Source organism: Limanda limanda, chromosome 19 (assembly GCF_963576545.1).
Source record: "Limanda limanda chromosome 19, fLimLim1.1, whole genome shotgun sequence".
NCBI classification, from domain to species: domain Eukaryota; kingdom Metazoa; phylum Chordata; class Actinopteri; order Pleuronectiformes; family Pleuronectidae; genus Limanda; species Limanda limanda.
The window spans coordinates 7,381,161-7,393,180 of record NC_083654.1 but is presented as its reverse complement, the minus strand read 5'-3'; the positions used below and the strand labels follow the sequence as shown (position 1 = coordinate 7,393,180).

Below are 12,020 nucleotides of genomic sequence, written 5' to 3'. Positions count from 1 at the left end.
GAGCAGGATGAGATTGGAGGCTAATTGACTGAGGATGACTGAGCAAAAGGAAAGACAGGGGGGGTGGGGTGGTGGACGGGTGGGAAGGTGACAAGCCGAGGAAGGGCAGATTAAAGGGAGGGAGGGAGGGAGGGAGGGACAGGCAGTGGAGGCGGGGAGGGGAGAGCTAAAACTGGCAACACTGCCCCAACTGCCAAAGCACTATTTTGTCATTGGGTGGATGTGACAGAGAGAGGGAGTCAAGGGAGGAATAACAGAGGGAGAGAACGCGGGAGACCATGCCAGTGATAGAGTGAAAAGACTTAAAGCAGCTTGTGAATTTTCCTAGTTGTCATGGGCCCTCGGGGGTCGAACAAGTGGCGGCGCTGATTCACCGATGAGAGGACACAAGAAGACAAGGAGAGACAACAGCAGCAAGAAATGAACACAAGTGACGAGAAGTAACTAAGGACGACAAAGCTTTTATAAGTAACAGGGAGAGAGAGAGAGAGATAGAGAGAGAGAGACGCAAGAGAGTGAGGGGCACACAGGGGTCCAGTGTGTGACGAGACCGACTCTAATCCTTCAGTCCATCATCCATCCATACGTCCATCCTGTGTGGAAGAAGCAGAGACATGAAGAGACCTCACGACTACAGCTCCCCAGACTCGGATACAGACGAGTTCATTGACGTGGGACAAGAAGACGGCTTTTGGTGAGCATCCGCCAACCCCAGCTGAGTGTGTGACACACGCACTGCAGTCACACTTTTAAGTGAACTGACATGTTATCCAGCTGTAATTAGACGTGTGAACATTTTCCTTTTCAAAGAGTTTGACACAAAGTTGCTGAAGTCTGAGGTCAGAATCAGATGAGATCAATGGGTTCTCTGCGTGCGTATGGAAATCCTTTTAATCACAAATGTATTGAAGTCATTTTAAAAGTTTTTGACAGAAGCCTGAGCTCTCAGTTTCAAGTTCAAACTTCAGGCCTTTGGGGACTAGGTTTTATTGTATTCACTGATTCAGATGCTCTATGAAAGCGTGGGTCATGTCGATGCAGATATTTGTCATTACATACATGGCCTGCTTTACAATGTGTGTTGGTCAAGTCACAAGCAGAACTTTCTAATGTAATCTCTTCAATAGATTAAATATGAAAAATACCACCAGACACAAAAAAAAGACTTAAATTGGATTTGTTCAATCATTTTCATTTGATTATATTTGTGACGTGTCAGTTTTGAATCCTTTACACTTTAGGGAGTCTTTGTCGGAAAAAAACTTTTCGACAAAGATATTCTGAGGATTTTGGCAAATCTTATCGGAAAACATATGACGCACGCTGTGAGGGAATGTAATTAATTTCATTATACTCCCTCTCTTCAATGCATGAGCTTTTTACTGTATGTGAGAGATTTGATTCACCATCAAAAATACTGAAAAACCTAGAGTTATATTCTTTTCATGTTATTTTATATAAAGGTTATGATTTTACACAGAAAACTGTCCAATTATTTTGTCAAATTCATAGCATCGATCGTACTTTTTCCATTATTCATATGATGATAGTTAAATATACATGGGGGAATAATCGGGGAAATGAATAACAAAAGCTTTTTATTTGGGGGAAAAAAACGAGCCCGTTGAACCTTTGAATGCAAATATGACCCACAATGCCACGGTGCAGGCCATTGCACATAACTTGTTTCAGTGATGCGCATGTGCACACACTACACAGTGCTCAGCAAGCCACTGACGCTGAAGACAGTCTGGATAAATGAAATCTCCACGTGACATGCAAACAGAAGACAGCGGCGGTCTTCTTTTCAAGTCAGCCCCCATCAAACGTGCAACCTAAACAAAAACACACAACTAAACTGGCAGCTTCCCCGTTCAAATCTAATAGAAACGCAATAAGTCTCTGGTGGGGGCGGTTTGAAGGGAACTCCGAGCTGACGGGCCGTTGGCTTTCGGGCCAGCGGGATGAGAGCTCACAAACAAACACAATCCATATTGAGTGACTGCACGTCCCATGCTGCATGCTGGAGCCCCATGTGAGCGAGAGCATCGGCCCCGGGCCATATAATCATCTCCCTAGAAGTGCCTTTTGCTCAGATGGAAAGAAGAGCAGCGTGCCATTTCACTGAGACTAATGTCCACGAAACGCATTCAAACAAAAACAATCCTGTGCTCCCTCCTCTCCCGGGCTCTCCCTTGCCTTTCTGTGCCCAATAAACAAATTAGATTGAAGGGGGCTGATGTGCCATCCCGCCTCTGTGTCATATTAAGGAGGGTAATAATAACAATATGCAACAGAGAGTTGCCATATCCCCCTCCTCCCCCCTCAATCTCCCTCATTTCTCTCTCTCTTCCATTAACTTTCTTTTCTGTATCTCCATGGTGCAGCCCAGTCACCGGGTCCATGTCTCCCGGGAGTGCCTCGCAGGTTCTGGCCCGAAAGAAGAGAAGAGGGGTGAGTGGACCGAGACACTTGCTCTTAATCCTTTTCTCTTAATTGTTTTTTTTTGCTTTGACCGTCCCTCTACTCGTCTGGTAGATCATAGAGAAGAGGCGCAGAGACCGGATCAACCACAGTCTGTCAGAGCTCCGCAGACTGGTTCCCAGTGCTTTTGAGAAACAGGTACGTGCTGACAAAATCAAGACTCAACGTGTCCATTCCAAATCCCTGACGGAAGACAAACACCACCCCAATAAAATCTGATGCAACTGGTTGAGATGTCGCTGATTTTCTCTGCAGGGCTCGTCCAAGCTGGAGAAAGCGGAGATCCTGCAGATGACGGTGGACCACCTCAAACTGCTGCATGCCATGGGAGGAAAGGGTGAGGTTTTTTGCCACTTTAAAATTTACTTTTGAGCTTTTTCTGCGTGTGATTCAGTTTCTATAAAACATGGACACCGAAGGCTTTTCTGGGAAAGATTTAAACTGAATAAGAATGAAGACACATTTATTATTATTGCGGCCGTGTTAAAAGAAAAGTTCAAATACACAGCCGGCCCTGTACGTGCCATACATGACTACATTCCATTATCATTATTCACCACATGACTCAACTTTCTTCTCCTCTCCCAGGGTACTTTGATGCGAGGGCCCTGGCAGTCGACTACAGGACCCTGGGTTTTAGGGAGTGTGTCGGCGAGGTTGTGCGGTACCTCAGCTCCCTTGAGGGCGAGTCCCCGGACCCCATAGGAGCCCGCCTAGTCTCCCACCTCTCCCACTGTGCAAGCGAGATTGACCCTCTGCTCTTGCAGTCACCCCCGGCCTCCGCCTTGCACTTTCCTCCTTGGCCGTGGGCATCCTTCCCCCAGATCTCCCACGCTTCGCCGGCCTCAGCCTCCCCTCCTTTCCTTGCCGGGCGGAGAGACCTTGCCCTGCTCGGGAGCTACCCCTCACCCGCCTCCCTCCGCCTCGCCCCCCTGGCTGGCTGCCAGCAGGGTGCACCGCCGCTCCTCGGGCCGACAGCCCTGGCCACCGTCCACAGGATGCCCTCCCTCGCGGCATCCCCAGCTTTAGCCCCCTCCAGACCTACCCAGCCGTCCCCTCACTGTGCCACCAGGGCCTCGCCTCTTCCTCCCCCCACCCCTTCCTCTTCCTCTCCTTCCTCCTCCTCAACTTCATCCTCTGCTCAACCCCAAGTCTCCTTCAGGCCCTTCGCACCTCTGGGGTCTTCCACAATCCAGCGCAGGGGTTTGAACGGATCGGCCAAGGCGCCTCAGGGATGGGGGACTGAGATCGGAGCTTTCTGAGGCTCGGCTCCGGTTTTGTTTTCCAAATTAACTCTGCACAGTGGACATGGAGCTGCCGTGTGCACCACCTAGCAAACATGATGAATTTGGAGAAAGACGTCTCGGACCTTTGATGATTGTCTCCAACTTTAAAAGGGACTTTAAAAGCCATATCCGACTATGGGTGAAGTTTTAGATCAACACTTCATTAAAGAATGGAGGAATGTGAAGGAACTTTTGAATTTTTTTCATGATCTTGCTTGAGAAACTCATACATAGTAGTGTTCAACAGAGCCATATATAAATATATAGAATTCTCAGCAGATGGATGTTGAGTCTTCACTGATCGTTTAACTGTGATGTTTGTGTTTTTACCCCCCAAATCATTTAAACACTTGTTTGCCTTTTCCAACTCTGAAGAATGTTTGACAAATCTCTATAAAGACTAAGTGCCTTTACCTTGCTTCATGTTTTCTTCGTGTTTTCTCTGACTGTACATGCAAATGCAGACGTGCGCTTGCAGCTACATAGTCTGCCATCAATACAAGAAATTCATGTTACACACTTATCCATGTTCGCCATGTCTGAAATCACGGCTTGCATGTTCCCCAGCCATAACCCCCCCCCCTCCCCCCACTGTCTAAGCTGTCTCCAGCGATGCCTGATGGGAGCTGTGGTCTTGTGGCCGCAGAGGATAAACATGGTGGGAGCTGGTGATGTTTTTGGGATGCCGCGGTGAGGCAAACAGGCCCATCACTTTGCCCTCTAATTGGCAGGCCCCTGTAATTAACTCTACCCTCCTATCAGTCTATGTATCTTCTGCTCCCCGGCTGTCTCTCTGCCATTCTTTCTCTCCAATCTTGTGGTGCGCCAGCGGATATCTTCTCTCCCCCGTTTGTCTGCGCCTCAGTCTCCTCAACAATGGACAGACAGTAAAGGAGAGGGCAGGAGGGGAGGGATGGAGAGACACAGAGAGAGGGGAAACAAAGACGAAGATCTGAGGCGCTGTGGTCTGGTGACTGATTCGGCGTAGACGTTCAATAACAGGGCGGGAGGGAGGCAGGAGACAGGGTTTTACGGGGAGATGAGAGGGAGAAGGAAGGTTTAAAAGGGCACGGAGAGAGATGGTGTGAATAACAGACAGTGGGCCAGCGGGTACGCCGGGCACAAGTGACGAATGGCAGTTGTGTGACAAGTCGTTTCTCGAGAAGATCAGCATAATTGTCCCGTGCTTCACCAAAACAGCTCCGTGGGGATGAGAGAGCAGAGAAGAGCCGTGTGTGTTTACTGCTGGAAAACGCTTTGATCTACTTCAGGATGCAATGTCTGTGGTCTGTGGCCCAGAGATGTGTGTGTTCTGCAAAGTGCACATTGTTTATTTGAGTGAGTGTGCGAGTGTGTGCTTCAAGCCAGTCTCCTGTGCTCGCTGCCCCCTTCGTGTGTTTGTCTGTGCCTTTCTGAGTCTTTTGTTTATGCGGTGTTGTGCAGACACACACACACACACATCTTGTATGTGTGCGTGTAATGCGAGTCTAAAGGGCTGGCGTCAGGACTGAACCGCGGTGGCGGCGTGGCTCTCGTGCGAGGCCGGCCGGCGGTCGGACGGACGGTATGGTGGTGGAATGTTTGTGGAGGGTGCATACGTACTCACACACACACACACACACACACACACACACACAGGCACGCAGACAACACACCAACATAGACACACACACAAACAGGCTGGCTGGCACTATTCTAGCCTCTGAGTGGAGGAGCCAGAGTCACCACCACAGCTTCCAGGAAGGACGACCACAGTCACACTGCGCTGGGTTTCCCACGGGGGAGGGGAGGCCAGAGGGAGCAGGGAGGAAGGAGGGAAGGGAACGACAGGGAAAGAAGGAGGGAAGTGCTGCATGCTTGGGAGTGTGCATGTGAGGCACAGGCGTAGTGAACCGACTGACGTTGTGGTTCAAGCAGAGGAAAAGAGGAGGGTTTCATTATGCAAGGGGAGGACGGAAGACGCTTGAAACCAGGAAGTGAGAGAATATTTCTCCCCTGCTGGGAAAATAAACATATCCACGCATTTGTGCACAGTCTTATTGGATTGTGTGTGCGTGTCTTTCATTCTCACATCTCTCTATACGTGTTTGTGTTCTTGGAGCGTTGTGGAGACCTAATTCTGGTTACAGTCACATTATGGGGACTTTTAAATGGACTTCCTAATGGGAACAAGAGCCTGACCCCGTTATGTGAATTCTATATAATACAAGAATACAGAATGCTGAAGATGGTTTCACTGAAAACCTTTTTCTTTGTTTAGGTGTAACTCTGCAAAGTGACACTGTAGTTGTTATGTATAAAAAAAACAATGCAAACACGTAACACAATGCATTGTAAGAATGTAGTTGAGCAGAAAGTACATATATTAGCGGATACATGTAGTAAAAGTGAAAATAATGTTCATATACTTAAATAACGCAGTTAGATACAATAATGAGGTAATAGTAATTCCCATCTTCCCACCACTGCTCATCACACACAGGTCTTCAGGGAGAAGTATGACATGACTGGGGCCAGTTTGATAACTTCAAGAGGAGCAGGTACGGTGATGACGTTATCGAGTTAGCATTGACATCTAACATCAGAAAATGTAAACAACAGTATATGATTAGGTGACATGATATATTGTAAAGTAAATCAAATATCAAAGAACTGACATGAATGAAGTAACCTACCGGTTTATGATGGTTTGGGATATGAAAGGCTGTCAGGATATGAACAACTTTTTAAGGTCAGATGGAAATAAAGTATGTGACAACTTCCACACTGAAACAGATAACTCGGAAACGCCTTCTTTCCACAACAAAAACTAAAACTTTAGCTCTTCTGTGCAGATAAGAGTTAAAGGCATTAAGAACAAGAGTACACATAGTGAAGTATACTCTGACAAAACATATCACTGTATGTGCTCAAGGTGTTACAGCCACAGCCTTATCCTTGTGACGGCAACATATCAAGACACCACACCCGAGTCAAGGTCAAAACAACGCGAGGTCAATTTATTAAAAAAAACTAAGAATAAACAAAAGAAGTCAGACTAATTTGTGGTAGCCTGGAAGCCTAGCCAAAAAGAAAGGATCCAGATGTAGGGGTGCTGCATTTCACTGAGGCACATACTGCTGAAAATTTGGCAACAGTAAAAGCAGCACTTGTGTCACAGTGGGGTCTAACACTCAAAGTTACTTGCCTTGTGACTGATGGCGCAGCAAATATGGGTGCTTGTGCCAGATAGCTTCGTTAGCGTCCCACAAATTGTGTGGCATATACTTTAAATTCACTGGCTCTTCACTAAAACAATGTGTTGTCTGACATCCGGGGAAACTCTAGGAAGATAGTGGGCTATATCAAGAGCAGAACCACTGCAAAGGTGAATTCCTTTATTTCATTGCAATATTCTAAATGACGCTATTTTGTTTAAGTTGCTGCTGCAGTGACACTTGGATGAATCCCTTTTTGTTGCCTAATTTTATAGGAGAGGCTGACACATGTGCAAGCGCAAACCATTTGCTCCAACGTGTTTATGACCTCAGGGAACTTGTAGGAGCAGCTTTGACAGGCCTACGCACTGACGTTTGCCCACTCTCATCAGAAAAGTGTGAAATTATCGCAAAATGTCTAAATGTGCTGTCCCCATTTAATGATGCCACAGTTGAGCTGTCAGAGGAGAAGAGAGTGTCTGGATCAAAAGTCATTCCATTTTTATCAATGCTACACCACACACTGGAGGAGGAGGAAATGGGAATTGTCCAAACACCAGAGAGCAATGGCTGAGAGTCTGAGGAGACAATTGAGAAGCTATACACTTTGCAATCAATGATCATCATGTCGCTGGCGACACTGCTTGATCCCAGGTTTAAAAAGATAGGCTTCTTTAGCCCCAATAAAGCAGCAGATGCCGAGAAGAGGCTCACTTCTGAATGTACTGCTTTTATAAGAAACAGCGTGTATTCTTCCTTCTCCTCCTCCTCCTCGCCAACACAACCGCACATATCGGAAGCTTCTCAGCCTGTGACTCAAGGTAATGGATACATTCTAATTATGTTATTGTGTTTAGTCATTTACAGCCTGTTTGTCTGTCATAGGTAGCAACCTGTGGCATCGTTTGGACACCACAGTCCTGTGGACGAGGACCCAAAATGTCACTGCGGACGCAACAGTGGAGGTCCAAGCGTACCTGGGTGAACCAAACATAGGAAGATTAGAGAACTCCTGTGTATATCCCAGCTTGTATAAACCTGCTGTTGCTTTTCTCTGTATCCCAGCTTCATCTGTGCCCTGTGAAAGGGTATTTTCTAAAGCAAGCGAAATCATACAAAAAAGCACTGTGGAAAAGTTGTTATTTGTCCCTGTTTTACGTGTTACATGTTGTTCTTAGTTACATAAGCACAGTCACAAACCAAGTAACACAAGCACATTCACATCACAACCCTCTCCCCAATTTGTTTCCACTTTCCCTTTTGACCGCACCATTGTATCATAAAGACAGTTACCATATTAATAAGTTCATAATTTATGTTCTGGCATCACAAACATCATTCAATCATTTATTCAATTCAAAGCTTAACACATCAAAGCCATGGTGTCATTATAATCACTCTAGCTGTTTTACATTTATTGTCCACTTGATGGCACAGTAGAGCAATTGAAGCACCATAAAGCTTCGGCCCATGAGTGAACCAATGGGATGGAGAGCTTCAATGCTTCATTAGCAAATACTCAACCTCTTTTGAAACAACACTGTTTTAAATGATAAACTGCGGTGCTGGATGCCACAGGGTCTGTCAGCTGCTCCTGTGCCATAGATGTATTCTACCAGGGCTTCAACTTCACCCACCGCACTACCCACTGCAGACAACAGGTTGACAAACTGAGGAGAAATAGGCACATCTAACTCCTCAGTATCACTAAAACTGTATAAAATCATTTTATGAATACTCAAAGCGCAATGCTTAAACATGGCCTGGGTCACAGCACAAGCCAAAGACACCGGAGGGGACTTGTTAACCAATCCGTCCAGACTCTGTCACCTGTTGTCAGCTCGTGAGGCCATGCAGGGCGTGGCTCCCCAATCAGAAGAGGGGGCTTCCAGCATGTGGTCTGCTGGCTTTGCAAGCTCTGTTTATTGTGTAGTTTGGTGTTAATAAATCCCATGGTTTGGGCTGTGTTAAAGGCTTCTTGCTGTCGATTTGTGTTAGTGACGGGCATTGAAACAAGTTTATTAAGGTCTGGGCCAACCACGCAATAGGCCTTGGAATCCAGACACTTCCTCGTCTACCTCAGCAACAATATCTAATCAAACAAAATTGAAAACAAGACTATCAGACCCCCCCCCAAACGCAAAAGGAAACACACAATAAACAATTCCACAAGTGCTACGGCCACTCAGATGGCAGAGAGACTCTCCAGCTTTTCTTAAATACCCCTCCAAATAATCACACTCATCACAGTCACCTGAGAGGAGAGAGAGAGTGAGGAAAAAGAGGAGGAGGAAACAACTAAAGCATGTAACACAAGGACAAAATGCAGGGAAAGAGAAATATTTGACTAAAAACAGTGGATCCAAAGATCAAACTGATTGCATTTGTTCTCTTCAACCTCTGCATTGAATAGGTGTCAGAGAGAAGATCATATCCTGCAGACATGCACACAAAGATGTGTGAATGAATCACGAGATATATATCTTTTTAAGAAACAAAAGAAAATGGTAAACTAACATTTAAAATACTTTTTTTTAAAGACTTTTACCGAACTTGCGTCCCTGATGTGTATCAGTAGTCTACTCAACGACTTGGGAACATAATTTACAAAAAGCGACTTTAATTTTCTTTCAGCTGTTGTTGGGAACCTCTAATAGACTTCCTGAAGATGATCTCAGTGTACTAGAGGTAATATAACTAGGAGAGTTATATTTCTTATATCTTCTTGGGTTAGGAGTCACAGATGCTAACAATGAAAGGTTTCATAGCCTTGTGCCAGAAGATACAAAAATATTAATACAAATGTCTAAAATGCAAAACTGTCAGGCATTTTAAACATTTATTATGAGTTATTAGTACAAGCAGAATTGTTTAGGTACCTTCTAATGTCATTGAATGGTTGTATTAGAATATCTTGTTGCAGAGACACATTTTATTACCATTGCTCATCTCACTGATACATAATCTCTCTGCAATAAGAAGAGCTCAGTGAATACTGACTTTCAAGAAAAAAAATCAGGCAGGATGAAAACTTATTTAATTTATCTTTCATGTTACAAAACAAAAAAAATCATCTGTGTTTTAAATGGCAAACAACTGATCCTATCATGTGAAGACCAACCAACAGTCCAGAGAAAGGCATGAAGTGTGTGTGTGAAGATTAAACACCATGTAGTCAACACTAGATGGTTGATATGATAGGAAGTTAACAAGTCTACGTAGGAGCAACCACACCTGCAATCACCTGTCAAGACTAAATTTACTTGATCAAACTATCATACTCTGTTTTTCTTTCAAGGATTAAAATTTGACTTTTGTTTGAAGGCACTTTAAAAATCTGTGTAAAATAATGTTTAAGTTAATCCAATGAATAGCTTTACATAACACAGCACGTTCCTGTGCAGGGACGTGCACACACATTTTGGGGAGCAAGGGCTAAAGTGAGGAAAAAGTTAAAAATAGTATCAAATCTTTGACTAGCTTAACAATTTATTATAATACACTCACATAATTGTTAAATACTCAACAGTAGTAGAATGAATAGGGATTAAACAAGGGGCCTACAATCAAAATGATGGATTCTAAGGCAGGACACTCCAGACAAAACAACAGGATGTTTCTGAACGGTAAGTTACACCGCCCTCATGTTTGGTCAAGTTTCAGCAGGACAGTCGGCCAATGTAGGAGTAACGTCCCGAGTTACAGTACGGAGTCTCTCAGCCCCACCCAGCGAGAAGAGTGCTATTTCATGATGACATCATACGGAGAGGAAGTGCGAAACACGACGTATCAATAACAAATTTCTTAGAATGGACTGAATGAAAAAGCCCGGAGTGACTGTCTTCATACTTTGAGGGTCCTTACTGACCTCCTTCAAATATCAAAAAGAAGACTATCAGAGACCCCCCCACAACGAAAAGGAAACACACAATAAACACTTCCACGAGTGCTGCTGCCACTCAGATGGCAGAGAGACTCTCCAGCTTTCCTTAAATATCCCTCCACATAACCACACTCATCACACTCACCTGAGAGAGAGAGAGAGAGAGAGAGGAAAAGGAGGAGGAAAAAACTAAAGCAAGTTACACAAGGACAAAATTACAATTACAATTGAATTATTTGAACTAACAACAGTGGATCCAAAGATCAAACTGATTACATTTTGTTCTCTTCAACCTCTGAATAGAATTTGTAATTTGAATGTCATTGAATAGATGTCAGAGAGAAGATCATATCCTGCAGACATGCACGCACAGAGATGTGAGACTGAATCCCGAAATATATATGTTTTTGAGAAACATAAGAAATAGGTAAAATTACATTTAAAATACTTTTTATAGTTTTTTTTATTGAACTTGCTTCTCTGATGTCTAGCAGTTGTCTGTTCGACAACTTGGGAGCAAGATTTACAAAAGCTGCATCTCCTATTTACTTTCAGCTGTTGTTGGGAACCTACACTGCTCAAACAAATTAAAGGAACACTCTGAAAACACATCAGAACTCATTGTGAAAAAAAATTATGTTGGATATTTATACTGATATGGACAGTTTAATGTCTTAGGAACAAAAGGATGCCACATCTTTGATGGAAATAAAAGTTTTCAGCCTACAGAGGGCTCAATTTTATAGACACCCCGAAAATCATAGTGAAATAGTGATGTGGCAGGCTTGTCCATTTTGCCAAAATTCAATTTCTGCAACTCAAAATGCTTCTCAATATCTTGTGTGGCCCCAACGTGCTTGTATGCATGCTTGACAACGTCGCGGCATGCTCCTAATGAGACAACGGATGGTGTCTTGTGGGATGTCCTCCCAGATCTGTCTAAGGGCATCAGTGAGCTCCTGTAAAGTCTGAGGAGTAACCTGGCGGCGTCTGATGGACCGAAACATAATGTCCCAGAGGTGTTCTATCGGGTTTAGGTCAGGTGATTGTGAGGGCCATTCAATTGCATCAATTTCTTCATCCTCCAAGGTACTGCCTGCATACCCTTGCCACATGAGGCCGGGCATTATCGTGCATCAGGAGGAACCCAGGACCTACTGCACCAGCGTA

The 12,020-nt window shown here is 44.6% G+C and overlaps 1 protein-coding gene across 1 annotated transcript; it reads left to right on the top strand.

The window, feature by feature from the left end:
- Positions 1–614: 614 nt before the first annotated feature.
- heyl (hes related family bHLH transcription factor with YRPW motif like) lies at positions 615–3,746 on the top strand. Its single transcript, XM_061093401.1, has 5 exons — positions 615–694; positions 2,388–2,454; positions 2,539–2,622; positions 2,740–2,821; positions 3,073–3,746. The coding sequence occupies exons 1-5, from the start codon at positions 615–617 to the stop codon at positions 3,744–3,746; spliced, it is 987 nt and encodes a 328-aa protein (XP_060949384.1).
- Positions 3,747–12,020: the final 8,274 nt, after the last annotated feature.